This window comes from Oratosquilla oratoria, chromosome 27 (genome assembly GCF_046742065.1).
Source record: "Oratosquilla oratoria isolate Oo_2021 chromosome 27, ASM4674206v1, whole genome shotgun sequence".
Lineage (NCBI taxonomy): Eukaryota > Metazoa > Arthropoda > Malacostraca > Stomatopoda > Squillidae > Oratosquilla > Oratosquilla oratoria.
In genome coordinates this window covers 39,701,438-39,720,033 of record NC_134803.1, presented here as the reverse complement: position 1 = coordinate 39,720,033, position 18,596 = coordinate 39,701,438, and the positions used below count along the sequence as shown (strand labels likewise).

General features: G+C 38.7%; 1 protein-coding gene across 3 annotated transcripts in view; it reads right to left on the bottom strand.

The window, feature by feature from the left end:
* Positions 1 to 8,056, bottom strand: part of LOC143039983 (tax1-binding protein 3 homolog) — a 10,388-nt gene extending 2,332 nt beyond the window's left edge. Inside the window, exons 1-3 of one of the 3 annotated variants that reach the window (XM_076210496.1) lie at positions 7,729 to 8,056; positions 4,636 to 4,832; positions 3,497 to 3,592 (exon numbers count right to left, since the gene is read on the bottom strand). In XM_076210496.1, coding sequence (XP_076066611.1) covers positions 3,497 to 3,592; positions 4,636 to 4,743 — 204 coding nt within the window. In that variant the 5' untranslated portion in view covers positions 4,744 to 4,832; positions 7,729 to 8,056. The remainder of the gene's footprint in view (positions 1 to 3,496; positions 3,593 to 4,635; positions 4,833 to 7,728) is intronic. The other 2 variants (XM_076210497.1, XM_076210495.1) reach the window with 2 other exon arrangements.
* Between the last annotated feature and the right edge of the window lie 10,540 nt (positions 8,057 to 18,596).

Below are 18,596 nucleotides of genomic sequence, written 5' to 3'. Positions count from 1 at the left end.
GTGCAAAAGAAGGAAGTTGAAGATGAATATGGGTAAAAGTAAGGAGATGAGATGTACAAGGGGAGAAAGTGGTATCAGACTGGAAGTGAGTATTAAGGGGGGATTTTTTGACGAATTATGACGAATTTATCAAAATTGTTTTTTTTTTTTTTTTTTTTTTTCTTCAAATAACGCAAAAGTACCTAAGAAAACAAGAGCGCAATTTTTTTGAGGCCTATTATTATGATTACGGTGTTTAAATGGTGTTTAAATGCCCACACTCGCGGCTGAGTGTAAACAAATACACGTGTCAGATGTCAAAAAGGGAAACAAAAATTTTTTTTCGTCTCCAAAAAGGTTAGAAAAATGTTTTTCTATAGTTCTCCCTTACCGTTTTCTATGAAGCACTGAAAAGGTGGAGGAAAAACGAAAGTATTGCCAAGAATGGAGTTCAAAAGGTGAAGAAAAAAACGAAACTTATTTCAGGAAGTACTGATAATAGATTTGGTTGTGTCTTGTCGGTGTGATACCATTTCAAGCTATTATTTTGTGTTTAGGTGGCAGGACTCAAAATCCAAATGAGTCCCTACATAGTAAAATTTGGCATGGACTCGCTAAGACGAAGTATTATGGGCTGAAAAACGTGTCGTACTCTGCAGCCCATACAGTTCTTCAACACAATTTTGGCTATGAAAGTGGCAGTATCATCCCACACCTTGTTTTTGGTGAATCAACAAGCAGTGCTGTTCACTTTTTACATAGGAAAGACAAAAGCAGAAAGCTTCAATCCAAAAGGGCCCTAGACTGAAGCGAAAGAAGACAGCAAAGCCCTCTTCAGAGTATAGTGCCGGCAATTTCTGAAGTCATGATGCTGGCAAATAGGCCTACAGTAGCTACTACAGAATATGGTGAAGAACAGTTTACAGGGAAGGGGCCCACCACTGGTTGATCAAAAACCCTGTAGCCTTTGCAGCCAAAACTGCTGTTCTAATGATCCACCAGTGGTGAGGTACAATACTGCAGCTGCAGTATAGTACCGGTAAAGGCCCAAATTATACTGCAGCTATATCTATATATCTACAGTAGCAGTAAACTGGTCATAACCAAGGTAATCATATTGGAAGGTAATATAGTGTCCTGCAGATAATAAACACAATGCAAAACTATTGGTACAAAAAATTAGCTATAGGTTTCGTTTTTTGTCGTTTCCCGAAAACTCATAATTCAATCATTCAAAGTTTAATTTCTCCATTATTTATCAACCGATTTTTATCATTTAAAAACCATTTTGTTCAGTATTTTATGCTTAAAAAATCTATCATAACAAACAATAGATTTGTACATTATCTTTGATGGTAAACATTGGAAGGTGAATGTTTTTCAATGTTTCCATATATGCACAGATTCACATAACATCATTATCTATAAAGAAAAAAACGCATGATCATCTTTTTCTCCTTGAAATTTGCAATAGAATGGTGTTTGAATGATCAAAATTGATGCATAAATAAGCAAGATATATACATTTTATTTAACATGGTGCGCAATGGGATGAAAATCCCCCCTTAAGGGAGAGAGATTGAAGAAAGTGGATAGTTTTAGATACTTGGGTGCAAATGTGGCAGGAAAGGGAGGAGTGGAGGTGGAGGTAGAATGTAGATTGAGAGAAGCAAGTAAATGCCTTGGAGGATTAAAAAGTGTAATTGGCAATACACATTTGGGAATGGATACTAGAAGATTGTATGAAGGAGTGATTGTGCCAAAAGCACAGTATGGGGCAGAAACATGGAACATAAGGGAGGAAGAGAGGAGTTTGAAAGTGTTTGAGATGCAGTGCCTGAGAAGTATGATAGGGGTAACTAGGCTGGACAGAGTGAGAAACGAGGAGGTGAGGAGGAGAATGGGGGTGGAAAAGGAGTAGGAGATAGGGTTGATGAAAGAGTGTTGGGATGGTTTGGACACATGGAAAGAATGAGTGAAGGATGATTAGTAAAAGAGGTGTGGAAGGCAGAAGTGGAAGGAGTGAACATGAGGGGGCAACCAAGGATGAGATGGATTGATGGGGTAAAAGGGGCTTTGGGAAAGAGGGAAATGTCTGTTGAGGAAGGACAGGAGAGGACAGAAGATGGGCATGAATGGAGAATGGTTTTGTATGGATGATGCTGTGATACATGAAGGGGAGTGGGTGGGGGATGGGGGTTGAGGGAGTATGTGTGAAAAATAAATTGATGCAGCTCAAAGGGATTTTTCCTGTCTTCTCCATTTCTGCATGAGGGGACAGAGAGGGGGAGTTGCCAATTTAATGAAGTGGCCTTGCTGTGGATGTACTGTGTCTTGCGACATTGCTTCTGACCCAGGGCAGTGGGCAAGATGCAGCGATCACCCATCATCCAGGAGGAGCCAAGATAAGAGGGAGGGAGGGAGGGGGGTGGATGGGAGTGGACTATGTGGGGATGGAATGGGTGGGAGTGGAGTTTATGCCTTTGTTTTTTGGCTACCTTCCTTGTAAGGGGGAAAAAGCCTTAGGTATATGTATGTTTTGTTATCATTTGTCTGTCTGATTTTCATTTATTATTAGTTATATTTCAATTTATTATTATTTACTATTTACCTGTTTGTTTATTATTTAACTATACCTATGCATTTATTTATGTATTCTATTTGTTATTTACATTATTATAGTTTTTATTTATTATTTTATTATTAATATGATTTTTTTTTCGCATCTGACCTAGATATGGATCAAAAGGTCTCCTGTCTGCATGCTCCGCCTTTGTAATCCTTTGTGTGTATGTGTCTGAGATGTGATGGGACAATACATTAGTTTTCCCGATAACTCTAACTTGGACTCTTGGATATCTCGGACTGGTGTTCCCCCAATTAATCCAACTTAGGTGGATTTTACTGTAACCATATCTTGAAATGCTAGTTTTGATTTTTCAAATGTCTGTATGTTTTACTCATGATTCTGTACTGGATGTATGCCTAATTAACTAATTTTAGGCCATTTTGAATTTTTGATTGTTACATTTGAGAGTTTCAACCTGTTTAGTATTCTTTTCTCTAATACAAGAATACTTGGCTGCAGGGTTGTTCCTTAATTATGGAGGGGTTTTTCAATTTGATGGTCCATTTATCACAGAAGAGAATTCCCTACTATTAGTGCCTGTAGGATTAAGCTGTATATCCCGGTCAAGCCTAAAAGAGTATTCAGTTGTGCTACTAGAAATACAAACTTCACATCTACTCCTGTCATGTAATTGAGCTCATGCCTGCTATAAATCCTGCAACACATTTCTTTTCAGTTTACTTCTGATAAAGATCTACTATTTCCTCACCTTTTACAACCATCAATCTATTATAATTCAATATTTCTTTACATTTTCAAAAACAAATGCCTCTATTCCTAGTTCTGAACCTTACAATTACACATTCTCTCTCTCTCTCTCTCCCTCTTTTTCACATTCTCTTTCTCTCACACACAAACTCTCTCTTCACAATGTTCCAAGGATCTTACCTCTGTACAATAGATGCCATTATCTGTATAACCTTGAGGGCTCTTTCTGTAGTCTTGATCAATTCCACCTCCAATCTTGAAGCCACACTTCATGACCTTCCAAAGCATAAAAACATGTGAAATACACTTTAAGAGTACCATAAAATGAACATACACACACATATATATGTATATGCAAGGTAACCACTTAAGAAAATAAATAAACTGAGCAGAGCGCTTTCATATATTACATCTGCAGTGTAAATTACACTGAAGATGTAATATACGAAAGCGCTCTGCTCCGTTTATTTTCTTAAGTGGTTACCTTGTATTTATAAAACACACATTCCTAGTGTTCTTATTGCATATATATATATGTGTGTGTGTGTGTGTGTATTTAACTGGTTGTATCTTACGGGAAGGGGAGCTACGCTTGTGGTGTCCCATCTTTGTATCTCGCAGTGTTTAGTTTACTCTTAAATTCATGTATACTTTTTGCAAACACACTATTGTTTCATCCAGTTTGTTCTAAACATCCACCACTCTGTGGAAGATGATATAGTTGAAGGCATAATTGAAGGCAGGACCCCATGAGCATAGCTTCTTTTCAACATACTACAATTAAGTAAATAAATATCTATGGCATGGAGTATATCTGAGGGATGATTCCTTTTAAACTCCCTCCATCTTGAAGTACTGTACTGTGTAACTGCTGCCTTTAGCAATATGGTATTCTTTTAACCACAGAATCTAAGGCAACAAGAAAACTCCAGGATGGTGTGTGCTTGGAGATAAAGGCTCAATATAATACTGGGAGAAGTAAGCCCTTGTAATGCCTTGTACATCTACACATACTCAATTGAATGGATTTCAGGAAAGACTACCTTCCATCATGAAACCTCACTAGTTACTATGTCAACACCCGATTAAAATCATATAACATCAAATTCTATCATCTCCACTAACACATTTCAAAGCAAGATTACCAGTACATTAAATCTCTTTTGAATTTCCCATGATATATTTACGGATACATATGTTTCTAATACTGTACATACATAAACAACTGGAATCCTTCATATGCACTTAAGAAGCATTCTATTCCTTTTTAAATCAACATCAGTCATATGGTATTTTCCTTATCAAATGGTATTACTTACCACTGGTCTTCCTTCATGATCAATGACTGTCTCTTTCTCCAGGGTAATGGGAATGCTAAGGCACTCCATGGCAGTGCCAGGCTCGTGCTGGAATGCTGTAGTTGACATCCTCTCCACTCACCTCCTCTATGCTATGCTTAGCCTTCCTTCAACTTTTCAGTCAGAATTGCACACCTATTAAAAATGAATTTGCACACCTATTAATATTGCAAACCTATTAAAAATGTGTCTTGCGACACTGATTCTGACCCAGGGCAGTGGACAGGATACAGGGATGATCCTGTCATCCAGGAGGTGCCAAGATAAGAGGGAGGGAGGAGGGTGGAGGGGAGTGGAATATATAGGAAATGGAATGGGTGGGAGTGGTTTCTATGCCTTTTTCTTTTTGGCTACCCCCCATGTAAGAGGGAAAAAGCCTTTGGTATATGTAAGTATGTATTAAAAATAAAATAAAAGTAATGAATACTACTACTACTAATGATAATAATAATGATACATACTACAAAGGGCTTTCACCCTTAGAAGGGAGGTAGTCAATGGCATTAATCCACTCCCACCCTATTCATTCCCACATACTCCACTCCCATTCACCATCCATCCCTTCCTCTTTTCTTGGCTCCTCCTGGATGATGGGTCATCCCTGCATCTCACCCACTGCCCTGGGTCAGAAAAAATGTAGCAAGACACAGGCTTCTGGACACCCCAGTAAGTATGGGCTTTCTCCACGTGGAGGGGGGGTATATAAAAACATAACTTAAGTGAATAATAACTTCAAGAAACAAATGACACTTCCAAATGCATAGACAAAGAGGGGGTCCTTCGTGAATGTAATAAAAAGCTATCCTAAAACTTTACTGGGAATGTGCATTTGAATGATGTGAAAGTACAAATCTGACAGGCTGAAATGGACTGATAATGCATATTCTAATATAACTGGTTCATAATAACAATAATAAAAAAGTCTCCACATGACAAAATGAGGGCACTATCACCTTGTAGTGAGAGGAATTATTCTTGTTGTGAATCTAGTTAATGTGATGCAGGAGCTCAAAAAAGCCATGGTTTAAATCTAACGATAACTAGTTTATCCATCTACACTAAGCAAAACTTCAAGAAGCATATCCAACGATAAGAAGTAAATTGGAACAGTTATTAATAGGGAAGATAGCTGTTGTGCTTGTCCATATATGACATCTAATACTAAATAATAAAAATTACTTGTTCCTTTTCTTTAAATTGAGATCCTTTGCTGACGGTGTTTTGGGGACAGTTCATGGTAACCTATTGGTAAGTTTACTTTTGGGGAGAGTAGGCGATTCCAGGAAAAAAATAATTTTGTTTTGTCGCCGACATAAAGAGTATGCCAGAAGAAGACACTAATAAAAAGCGAGTGAAGCGAACAACGCTGCAGGCTAAACAACCTGCCGTAGGCAGGTGCGGCAAAGCCGCTGCTTGTATATAATAAAAAATTAAGTAAAATTCCAGAAACATGTAAGCATGGATATTCAACATGAAATTTTGTTATCCAATAGCTCCTACAGATCTTTCAAGTGTGAAAAAGAAAAAAGCAACCTATTTCTTCTGAAGTGCACACCTACATGATACATTATTAGAAAATATTTTTTTTGGTAAATTATAATATATCAACACTATTTTCCTTTTTACTTGAAAAAAAAAAGGCTAAAAGCAAATATACTACTGAATGAAGCTGCGGTTATAGGGTCAAGACGCCATGTTGTCTGTCCAATCTCACTAATAGCATATACACTACTGAACAAAGCTGAGGCCATAGGATCTGGTATACGCCCTCTGTATTTCTGTCAGTACCTCGCAAGGTACACATTTTTAAAACTGCTACAGAGCTGAGATTCATGCATCTTTTAAATCTATGCAACTTCTGTACACCCCGCAATCTGATCAGACACCAAAACTGGCCATCAACATTTCTGACGATGGCAACCCTGATGACCTAATGAATTACAAGTATCACATTACTAAATGCAGGTTAGGTTAGGTTAGGTTAAAATAGATGAATTTATCATATTTTAATTTCTTTGACCACCACATCTATCATGACAAAGATGGCATCTCAAGCCGTCCCTGCAGTTCCATTTGTAAGTATATCGCTTTTAGCAACCTTTTCTGTTATAGCTTAGTTTCAGCCAAGAAAAATGTATACATGGATGTATTATAATTAACTCAATATATTTAATTTTCTAATGCTCCATCACATAGGCGTGGACTTCTTAAAATTTACCAAAAGTGAAAAATGTAATTACGTTACTAAAACATATTAAAAAATTATATATGTGTTTGCAAACTTCCATATTTTATCTTAATGAAACTGTTTAAGGATGATATGCATCCTAAAGACAACAGTATTCTTGAAAAATTCTTCTTGATGTTTTTTCAAGTATGACCTACTTGCACTCTATTTCCTCCTTTACAGCCTTTGCACAATTTCTCTGTACTATTTTGCCATAAACATTGTCTACAAAATCCCTGCATGGGAACTAGGAAAACAGTGTGTTCCGGAAACACGTAAACACATTTTATTACTTGTCTTCTTTTTTGCTTCTGAAACGCCTACAATCTTCTATGGAATAGTTAGGCTAGGTTAGCCTACATTAAGTAAGGTTATATATTAAATATGATATCCATGTTTACATGCTTCTGGAATTTTACTGGAAAATATTCCTGATTAATATAGTTGTTTGAGTTGAATACTGCAGTGGATGTTTCCATGCTGTGTTTGATGGGCTATATCAGTATATGTGATATGTGATATGATGTGAGAGGTGGGTGGATATGAGGGTTCTTATGTAGATTTGTGTGACACATAATATTTTTATTTTAGTTTGAGTAACGATATGGAACTAGAGACAGGTCAGATGATAAAGCAAGTATCTCCCAGATTCTATGTTATCTGTATCTGTAATTCACCATGTCCAATTTAAGCAAGCTTCACTGCAGCACTGCACATGGAAAGGAAACAGATTGCGAAAAAATACATTCTTAATCACCTATAGATAGGCTATATACAATAAAAAATAAATGCATTTTGAAATAATACTGCTCACACTTTATTCTTACCTTCAGTGAAAATTTTCATGACATCAATGGATCAGGAGTGAAATTAAGATGCTAGATAATTAAGTAACATTAACATAGTACCATGTTATTTTCCTAAATATTTGTATACAGTAAGAACAATTATGTAGGTAAATTTCTGTTTACCCTAAGTCCTAGGTTGTGTCACTTCCATCGTCCGATTTCGTCAATATGGTATCTTATCTATCTATACTTATATCTGCTCAAACTACAGAATTTTCTTCAATAAATTACTACACATAAATTCAATTTGTGAAATAAAAATTAAATAACCTTCATAGAATTTAAAATTTAAGAATATGTACGACAAAATTTAATCTAGCAATATCACGAACTGATCTGCTTCAGATATTTTTTTTTATAATGTCTAAGTATATCGAACAGTAAATACTATTTGTCATGTGTTTGTTGTCTGCATTATCATCATTTTTACGTTTATACACTTCATCTGCCTTGCATCCAGAAAGCTTTATAATTTTGGCATTGTGACCCAAAACATTGACACTTAAAAGCATTAGAAGACACCACAAGGGTCATGCATTTGATTTTTTTTACACAAAATGTATAACAAATACCATATCAATCATATACTGCTTTCCTTACATTGGGATTTAATTTTATAATGCAATGTTGTTCCTTAATTATAATGTAATGTTGTTCAGCTATGGGTCCAGATGAGCTTTATCCATATTTTCTAAAGCCTTGTTAGGCTTGTACTGAACAATCAATAAACCCGTTTATTATTTTTTTTTTCCAGAAGTCATACTTGACAGGTAGATTGCCGGTGACATGCAAGTTTTCTTTGGTTGCGCGAACATTCAAAAAAGTCTCGCAGTCAACTCCCCTGGAATACCCTAGCATATATGTTTTGGAAGTCACTAGAAAGGATAATTGTTGAATTTATTTACTATTACTTATATCGTTATATTATACTGACTCCGTGAATTACAATGATGTAACCGTGGCCAAGGTAAAGTTCTGAGTCATTCAGTGTGGTTAATTATGACTGAGATATTATTTGACTTAGGAATTACAGGTAGAGTGCTGTTTTGTATAAGAGACTTTCTTATTAATCGTCACATGGATGTTATAATTCATCGTACAAATAGTACAACAAAGCGTGTTGCTAGTGGTGTTCCTCAGGGGTCCGTTTTGGGACCCTTACTCCTTTTGCTATATATCAATTACATTGGTAGTGAACCAGTGGCTACAACCAAAATATTTGCTGACAATTTAAAGTTGCATATGACTTTTGAGGCAGGATCTGCTGAAGTTATTCTGCACGCAGTGCAGAATTGTCAAAATTATATTAATCAGCTGCTTTAAGTATCAGTCTTGGGGTATTACACCCAGTCCTTCCAAATGTGTAGCTATCAAGTTTTCAAGGAACGTTTCATTGGTAACTGGGGTGGAACTGTTACATACCGTACCAATAGTATTCAAGTTCCATTCCAGGACTCTGCTTTGGATCTTGGTGTTATGGTATATAATAAGCTGAAATTTCATCAACATATTGTTAATACTGCCAACAAAACAAGTGGTATAATTTACAGTGTTTTAAAGCATCCTTTCTGCTATGCATCTCTTTGTTATCAAAGTGATGAGGCAGTGTTGTAAAAATATATCGTGATAACTTAGATGTGCGTAACTGGCTCTTGCGTAGCTGGTAGTTTGTTAAGTAAACATATACGCATTCATTCCAACACGTTAATGTCACGTGACACGGTGTCATGTGTCATATATACAACTAGTCCCCATCTTCCTGTGCGCATTGTAACATGCAGGTGCTTCATATACGTACTTATACCCATAACACAAACTTCCACATATACAGTATAACAGAACTGGGCGCGTTCCTGGGTCCCTTCCTAGATGCGTTCCTCGGTGTCCTGACTAGTCATGCCAGTCAGAACACATAGGAACGCACCTAGGAAAGCCCTGAGGAACGCGTCCAGCTCCTTTATATACGTATGACCATAGCTTGGGTTTGGGAATCTTGTGTGCCCGAGAGGCCAAAATGTAAGTACTATGACTAGGCCTCAGCACCCAGTGCTCCCGGGCATATTATCTCGTACCACCCTGTGACAGGTGCATGCACATGTTATCTTACTGTGCATTATCTTATTTCGACATTTTTACTCATCCTTGTCGATATACCTGAGTGTGCTTGACCCAGATTGTGCTGAAGTGAAACTCGTTTATGTATTTATCTACTTAGAGAACATTAATTTTGATTATCTTCAATTCTTTAAGACAATGAATGTCACAACCTTTTCCTTTTCCTTTTCCTTTTTTCGTTTAATTAGAATTTATAATTTATTTGTTCAGTTTCAGTAATTCAGTATATGTATATATATATATATATATATGTATATATATACATATAATACTGATGACCCACTTTCGGAGAAGAATAAGCGAAGATATAGAGATCTGTATATTTCGATCACTTACTGTGATCCTCTTCAGCAGATATGAGTTACAAAGTACAGAACAATGTGTATTTATAGTGAAACAGTGAGGTAGCAAGAGGGGACGGATCTCAGGTCAACACGCCCGGCACGCATGCTCGCATCTTGGTGGCTTAGGTCACTTGACCGGCGTTGCATGGGCCTTGGTGATTTTTGTCCACCGCTAATGTTGATGGTAACATTTTATTTATGGCAAAAGAAGAAATACAGTCTGGTGACCAATGACCATGGGAAATGTTGTAATTTGGGAAATTATTCATTAAGGAGGATTCTACTATTTTTCTTCTGAGACTACATTTGGATTTATAAATTATTTCAGCATCGTCCCAAATTATTCGGTGGTTTTTATAGGCGACGAGCTGAAATACTGCGGAATTTTCCTGTCCGTATTTAACAGAGTTCTTGTGCTCCTTAACCCTGGTATTGAGATCTCGACCCGTCTGTCCCCAATATACATCATTGCAATCTAAACAAGGTAATTTATAAACTCCAGTATTATTTTACAAATGTGCTACGACATATCTTTGTTGTGATATATATATATATATATGTGTATATATATATATGTGTATATATATATATATATATATATATACACATTATCATTGATAAATTAGATGGATCTATAGGATATTTCTCTTACAAATAATAGAGGAAGTAGTTCAAAATATATGTATATACATTATCATTATTATTTATTTATTTTTTGGCTGGGAATATAATGAAAAATATTATAGTTACCCCTTTAATTTTGCGTTTTCTTATATTTTCAATTTATGTTTTCTCATTATTCGTTTCTAAGCGGAATCTGCTGTTTGTATTCACCTAATCTTAATATACAGGGAAGAAGCAACACTTGTTGTGTCCCGTCTCCTATTCTCCAATTTATCATATCTAGCCTCAAGTTCATATACAGTTCCAAAAGAAATTATACATTTGGTTTCCAATTATTATATTTAGATTTGAATCCATGCATTATAATAATGCATGGGTAATGATTAGTCCAGCTTTGACTATATCACCTAAGCTATTCCAAGTACTTATGCATATGTAAAACTGCACATCTTCACATGTGATCTTTTTTTATATATTCCCGGTAGTCCAGTGGATACTATGTCGAACTCATAGGCAGGTGGTCGTGAGCTCGATTCCTGGGACACGCTGCGGGTTGCTACGTTAGTTTCCAACAGCTCTGTCCGTGTGGGGAGGTGACCCAACATTGGGCTAAAAAAAAAAAAAAAAAAAAAATTAAAGGAGTCTAATTTTACCGGAATATGTTTCTAGTACATATCAAAGTCAACAATAGCTAAATGAATCACACAAAAACTATTTTTTTTTATTTACTGCAATTTGAAATTATGTCATCTGTGGCGAAATATTCGTCAGCTATCGCAATTTTCGCAAAATCTACTCGTGGCGCCATCTGCCTCGGAGTGACGTCACAGGTTATGATCACCTTTCATGCATCGTAATCGCGTCGCGTGACGCGGGATACCTAATTTCAATTTCAGACTAATGTCCAGAAAATGATTGATGGAGAGGTTCAACTGCCAAAGAAGAAAGTGAGGAAGTAGAAGAAAGGCCGGGGGGAAAGTTTTGTTTTGTGTGGAACTGAAGCAAGGACGGACTCAGCGTGTTTAGCTCTCCAAAAGCAGATAAGGAAGCAGCTATACATGCAAAATAGGGCGCGCGTTGTGAAGCACACTCGAGCCAATTGTACTTACCATGCAACCTCATCAATTATTTTTGCAGACAATTTTCCCCGAGGAATCAGTTGCAAATCCAACAAGAATCCGCCTACTACGAAAGTAAAACCCGTACGATAATACGCCATGGTAATTGGTGCCTGACGCTGTACTGGTCTCAATGGAAATAAACCCCTTATTGTTTTTTTGAGTTATCACAAGTATACTATTATATTCTTAACTGTAACGCAGTCTATATTCTTTACAATTGCTGATTATTTAATCTGTATTGGTATTGGTTTGAATTGCTTTAAAGATTACTTTATATTGAAATAAATCAAATAATATCAAATCACTGATAGCGTTGCTGCTGCCGCGTCCCAAATATCGTCTATTTATCATCCGTTACGGAATATTTTTTCTAAAGCAAATACATTTGACAATGTGCCTAAGGTATTCATGATATCGAATTCTTTTAAATTTATGTAAAGTACATATTGAATCCAGAACTGGGCGTGTTACCGATGGACAGGTAATGTGTTCCCGAAAAATCTGGGGTGGATTTCCGTCAATGCGTATTATGTACATACATATATATATATATATACATATATATACATATGTATATATATAAATGTATATATATATATATAAATATGTATACATATATATATATATATATATATATGTATACATATATATATATATATATATATATATATATATATATATATATTACAATAGTAGGGTAGCAGGTCCTCTTTCAGGCAGATTTGATTAAACTTTGCAGCAGCTTCTGCATTCACGAGTTTCTTGCTGACATGTTAAACTTTTCTAATACTTGAACGTTGAATATCGTTGAGTTGTCTTATTATGTGTCCAAACTTCATTTGGATGGATGTAAAGACAAAGAGTACAGTACAGTACAAAGAGTAATGGTAACAATATATACAAAAACATATGGAACATTAGGAGAGACGGGGATTCGGACAGTCACTCAGGAGACAGGATCTGAAGCTCCGCCCACTGGGTCAACGGTGAACCTATGCCTGCGATCTATATACTTAGAAGTAGGAATGATAAATCGGTCAGGATTTCATTTGTTCATGGTGGGATTTTGTCCTTTAATGTAAAGTGCTTCTAAGATGAGAAGGCGCCTGTAGTTCGATTCCTTTTGTAGAATGATGGTTCCTTCTTCCAGATCCTTCCTTGTGACTGGGGATTGATGTGTGTCAATGTGGTGTTGTTTTATGGCTCCATTAGAGAGGTGAAGGGTGAGGCGTCTTGACAGTTTTGTCGTAGTCGACCCTATGTACTTTTCATTAAGGGTTTCACAGTTCCCTTTTTTACATGTGTATTCGTACACAAGGTGGCTACGTTGGAATACTGGGGTTCGCTGGCTAGGGCTATTCTTAAGGAGGAGGTGGGATGTTTTCCTATTCTGGTACCAGACGTCCAGGTGGATTTTGTCGTCATTGTTGGAGGGTCTGACGTTTTTTTCCGATGATCTTCCTGATGGCATCCTCGTCTGCTCTATATTGGGAGGACATAGTGTTCTTGTAAAATATTGTGATTTTTTGTCTTATTTGAATGTTGTCGGTCGGGGGTCTGTACCATCTGTCCAGGTGTGTGTTGATGACATTTTGTACCTCTTTGTTTGAGAAACCGTTGTTGACCAGGACTTGTGTAATCCTGTCTAGCTCGGCGTGGGTACGGTTCCAATCACTGCAGTGCAGGGCTCTTCTGACGTAAGCATATATGGTGGACTTACGGTATCGCGATGGGCATTCACTGTTCCCGTTTAGGCAAAGACCAGGGTTGGATGGTTTGGAGTAGACTCCGGTCTTGAAACCTTGAGAACTGGCTTCGATCTTTACATCCAGGAAAGGGAGTTGTCCGTTGACGCTGTTCTCTGTGGTGAAATTTAGGCCAGAAACATACTGTAAGGTAGTCTTTAGGTCTTCTAACTCCCTTTGGTCCCTTACAAGGACGAAAACATCGTCCACGTATCGAGTATATATAGGAGGCATACGGGTGGTGCTAAAAACCTCTCTCTCCACCATACCCATGAAAAAGTTAGCAAAGAGGACACCTAGAGGTGAGCCCATCGCGACACCGTCAATTTGTCTGTAAAGTTGTTTTCTGGAGCAGTAGAAAGGGGCTCTTTGGTGTAGATTTCCAGTAATTGACGTAATAGATTTTGGGGGATTTTTAATTTGGAGGTTTCGCCCTCAGGGTAGACTTCTTGTAGAATGTAATTAATGGTCCTATCTACATCTATATTAGTAAAGAGGCTCTCAACATCGAGAGATGCTATGTCCCCTTCTGTATTGGCACCTTTGAGTATGGATAGGAAGTCCGCCGCATCAAAAGTGTCAATACAGAAGGGGACATAGCATCTCTCGATGTTGAGAGCCTCTTCACTAATATAGATGTAGATAGGACCATTAATTACATTCTACAAGAAATCTACCCTGAGGGCGAAACCTCCAAATCAAAAATCCCCCAAAATCTATTACGTCAATTACTGGAAATCTGTAGTAGTATTAGTATTAGTAGTAGTACTAGTATTAGTAGTAGTAGTAGTAGTATTAGTATTAGTAGTAGTACTAGTATTAGTAGTAGTAGTAGTAGTAGTAGTAGTAGTAGTACTAGTATTAGTAGTGGTGGTGTGGTGAATTTTTGGCTTCGTTTTGGGTTTCGCTTCGTTTATTTTCGAACTTTGGTTGCTCCGTATTTCCAGAGGTTTATTGTTTATCGGTTTGCTTCCAGGTTTTCTGCTTCAGCATCGAACAGTAACTGTTTCTTAAGGATCTCGTCTTTGTTTCGGGCTCTGATCGATGATATTTAATAATATCCCCCCCCCCCCTCACCTACCCCCGTCCCCTGAGGCTACGGCAGAGCCATTTTGTTTCAGACCTACGTGGAGCCCTTTCGGTCGAGAAGCTTGTTCGGTTAGACAAGCGGTTCCTAAAGTGGGCGGAACCGCATTCCTGGGAGCGGTGGAAAGATCTGGGGGAAGGGGGGGAGACAGAAGGGGGCGGTGGGGGTGACAGGATGGCATTAGGAACAGTTAATAAATATATACATATTTCTTACAAAATCTGAATGAAAAAAATATATGTCACAAACACAAAGGTAACGTGTGCAGTTTATAGAGGATAAAACTGGCATAGTTTTGTTACGTAGTAACCGATGTCGGAGTAGAAAAAAGGTGTATCCGTATGTGTGTATGAGGAGGAGGGAAGGAGGGAGGGGGCGCTAGAAATCCACCTGGAAGCCAACGAGGTGCCAGCCAGTAAAAAAAGGGAAACATTGGCTCAGGCTTATCGGCGATGAGTCCTCGTCCGTAGCGGTGAGTCTTTATTCTGGCTGCGACAGTCATGACGTTAATCCTTTCTGGCTTTCACTGTTGCTCTTCTCAACAAACATTCATTCATTGTGGCTGCCGTCAGGCGATTTTAATCATCCGAGACGAGAAAAAAATAACAACGGAAGGGTTGATCCGACCTGACTCCCCTCCCTCCATCTCACCTGGACTAAGAATGCCCTTCCATGAATCTGCTAACGGTGGTATTCTTAAAAACACTCTTTCCCTTCCAAGGATTTATATAAGATTTATATAAGGAGAGATTTATATGAGGAAATTATTTTTTTAAGAATACCACCGTAAGATTCTTACGGTGGTATTCTTAAAAACAATTCTTTCCCTTCCAAGGATTTACATAAGATTTATGTAAGGAAATATTTATATAAAGATTTTTTTTAAGTATACCACCGTAAGATTCTTACGGTTGTATTCTTAAAAGAATCTTTCCCTTCCAAAGATTTATATAAGATTTATATAAGGAAAGATTTATATAAGGAAAGATTTATATAAGGAAAGATTTTTTATTTATATAAGGAAAGTAAGAGTACCACCGTAAGAACGCCAGCCATTGCTCCGTCTATCGCCACACAATTTTTATTCAGACGAAGGAGATTCTTTCAACCCTGACCCATTTCACGCGGTAACGGGTTAGAGCGTCGGGTTAGAGCGTCGCTACCTGCGGCGGAGGTCGAGGTGACGGCAATTCGAACTCTACCGCCAGCGAGTTGAACCAAGGGCATGGTTAATTAAATTCCACGCTACAAAGTCCTCTGTAAGGGGCACCGTCCTAGCCTCCTGACACGGGGGAGTTTGCGACGTTAAACCGAGTCTTGCAGAGGACGACTTGGGTCAGTAAGTCGTCCAAGGGATAAATCAAAAGAAAACCTACCCCAAGGACGTCTCCTCTTAAGCTGAAGAGCATCATCGACTTCCGACGATGAAAGCTAAAAGAGTACATGAAGGGAGCGGGAGTTGGGGGGGGGGGTCGGGGACATCCGTTGTTGCAGCGGCCAGAAGGGTGACGATCGTCAGCCTGCTGTTGCCACGCAGGGGCCAGGCAGTCACAAGAAACAACAGCAACGCATAACACGAATATATAACGGATGAAAGCACTTGGGGCCAGTGCATCACAGCTGAACTTGTATTCGCTTGCTGCATCATCCACACGCACGCAGTCTATCACTTTGAACCATTTCTTCCCGGCTAACACAAGGCGACTTGATTCAATGAAGAGGAGCCCCTACTCTCTCTCTCTCTCTCTCTCTCTCTCTCTCTCTCTCTCTCTCTCTCTCTCTCTCTCTCTCTCTCTCTCTCTCTCACTCACTCTCTCTTTCTCTCTTTCTTACTCCTTTTTTCTCTCTCTCCCTCTGGGGATAAATGATTGAGACATTGGAGTACCTAGGGCTGGATCAAATTTGAAGCGCACTCAAGGGACTAACTTGATCGACCAAGCGACATAAGGTTTTATTCATCAGACAGACAGACAGGCAGACAGAGAGAGAGAGAGAGAGAGAGAGAGAGAGAGAGAGAGAGAGAGAGAGAGAGAGAGAGAGAGAGAGAGAGAGAGAGAGAGAGAGAGAGAGAGAGAGAGAGAGAGAGAGCTTGACATGTGTGCGACCGTGATAATCATGAAGGTGCCGGGGGTCATGGGTTACAACTTGCTTGGTGGCGACGACGGCGGCGGCTTCGGAGGCGCGACCATAACAAAGAAGGTCAATGGTATAACTACAAAAAATCCCTCAAAGTTATATGTCTTCAGCCCACGTTAGCATGTGTGTGTGTGTGTGTGTGTGTGTGTGTGTGTGTGTGTGTGTGTGTGTGTGTGTGTGTGTGTGTGTGTGTGTGCACGTTTTTGGGAGGAGGCACACACGGCCTCGCAACACAACGCTCAGACCAACAGAAAATTGTATCTCAGTCGTATGATGTGTAAACGTGTTCTTGGCAACCAAAATATACGCACGCACACACGCACACACACGCACGCACACACTGACACACACACACACACACACACACACACACACACACACACACACACACACACACACACACACACACACACACACACACACACACACACACACACACACACACACACACACACACACACACACACACACACACACACACACACACACATACACACACACACGCACACACACACAAAGGGAAGAAACATAAATGCTTATTTCACATGTATCGATTATTCGCCTTGCGCCATCCACGACACGACGTCGTTTTCCTAAATAACCATGGATGTCTATGCACGCTTTCACACGTCACGATCACGTGTAAAAGCATGCATAGATACTCACAGTTATTTGTGAACACGACATCGTGTCGTGGACGGAGCTCGGCGAAAAGTCGATACGTGTAAAAAACGAGTTTACGCGTTCCCTGACTCCGCGCCAACTTGCTCTAGGCACTGCAGTCATTGTGAATGTGGGGTGGAAGACGAAATAGAATTTCCCAAATCACACAAGACTCCAAAAATTAAATAAACGAAAGAAAAGAAAATATGCATTAATGAGGAGAAACAGCGGAGGAAATGGAAAGAACGAAGGAAGGCAATGTCGAGGGAGAAGGAGAAAGGACGAGAAGGAAATGGAGGAAATGAGAAACAAAGAATAGGCGAATAGGAACGCAGAAAGGAGAAAACAGGAAAGACGAATAAGGAATTGCGCAAGTGGAAGGGGGAAGATGCAATTAGATTGGGAAGAAGATATTGAAAAACGTGAGGATTCTGAGCGAGAGAGGGACCTGGCAGACCACTGACAAGGACAACAAGAGATGCAAAGTTAAGGGTATGGTGTGTGTGTGTGTATGTGTGTGTATGTGTGTGTGTGCATGCGCGCATGTGTGTGTGTGTGTGTGTGTGTGTGTGTGTGTGTGCGTGTGTGTGTTTGTGTGTGTGTATGTTTGTATGTTTGTGTGTGTTTGTGTGTGTGAGTATGTGGGTCTGGGGGTAGACCAGAAGAAAAGGCTTTGCTATCGACGTCGAAGCATAAGAACATAAGCAAGAGACCATAAGGCCTACACTAGGTAGTTCCATGGCTCTTATCACCTGTCATTCCTATACATAAATTATCCAATCTCCTCACTAAATGGTTACAAAGTCTATTCCACGTTAACCACTCTATTGGTAAACCAGTTCTTGCCCATTATGCACGATAGCATAAATCACAAATTTACATAGATACATGGGTACATGCATACATACATACATACATACATACATACATACATACATACATACATACATACATACATACATACATACATACATACACACATACATACATACGTACATGCATACATACATAC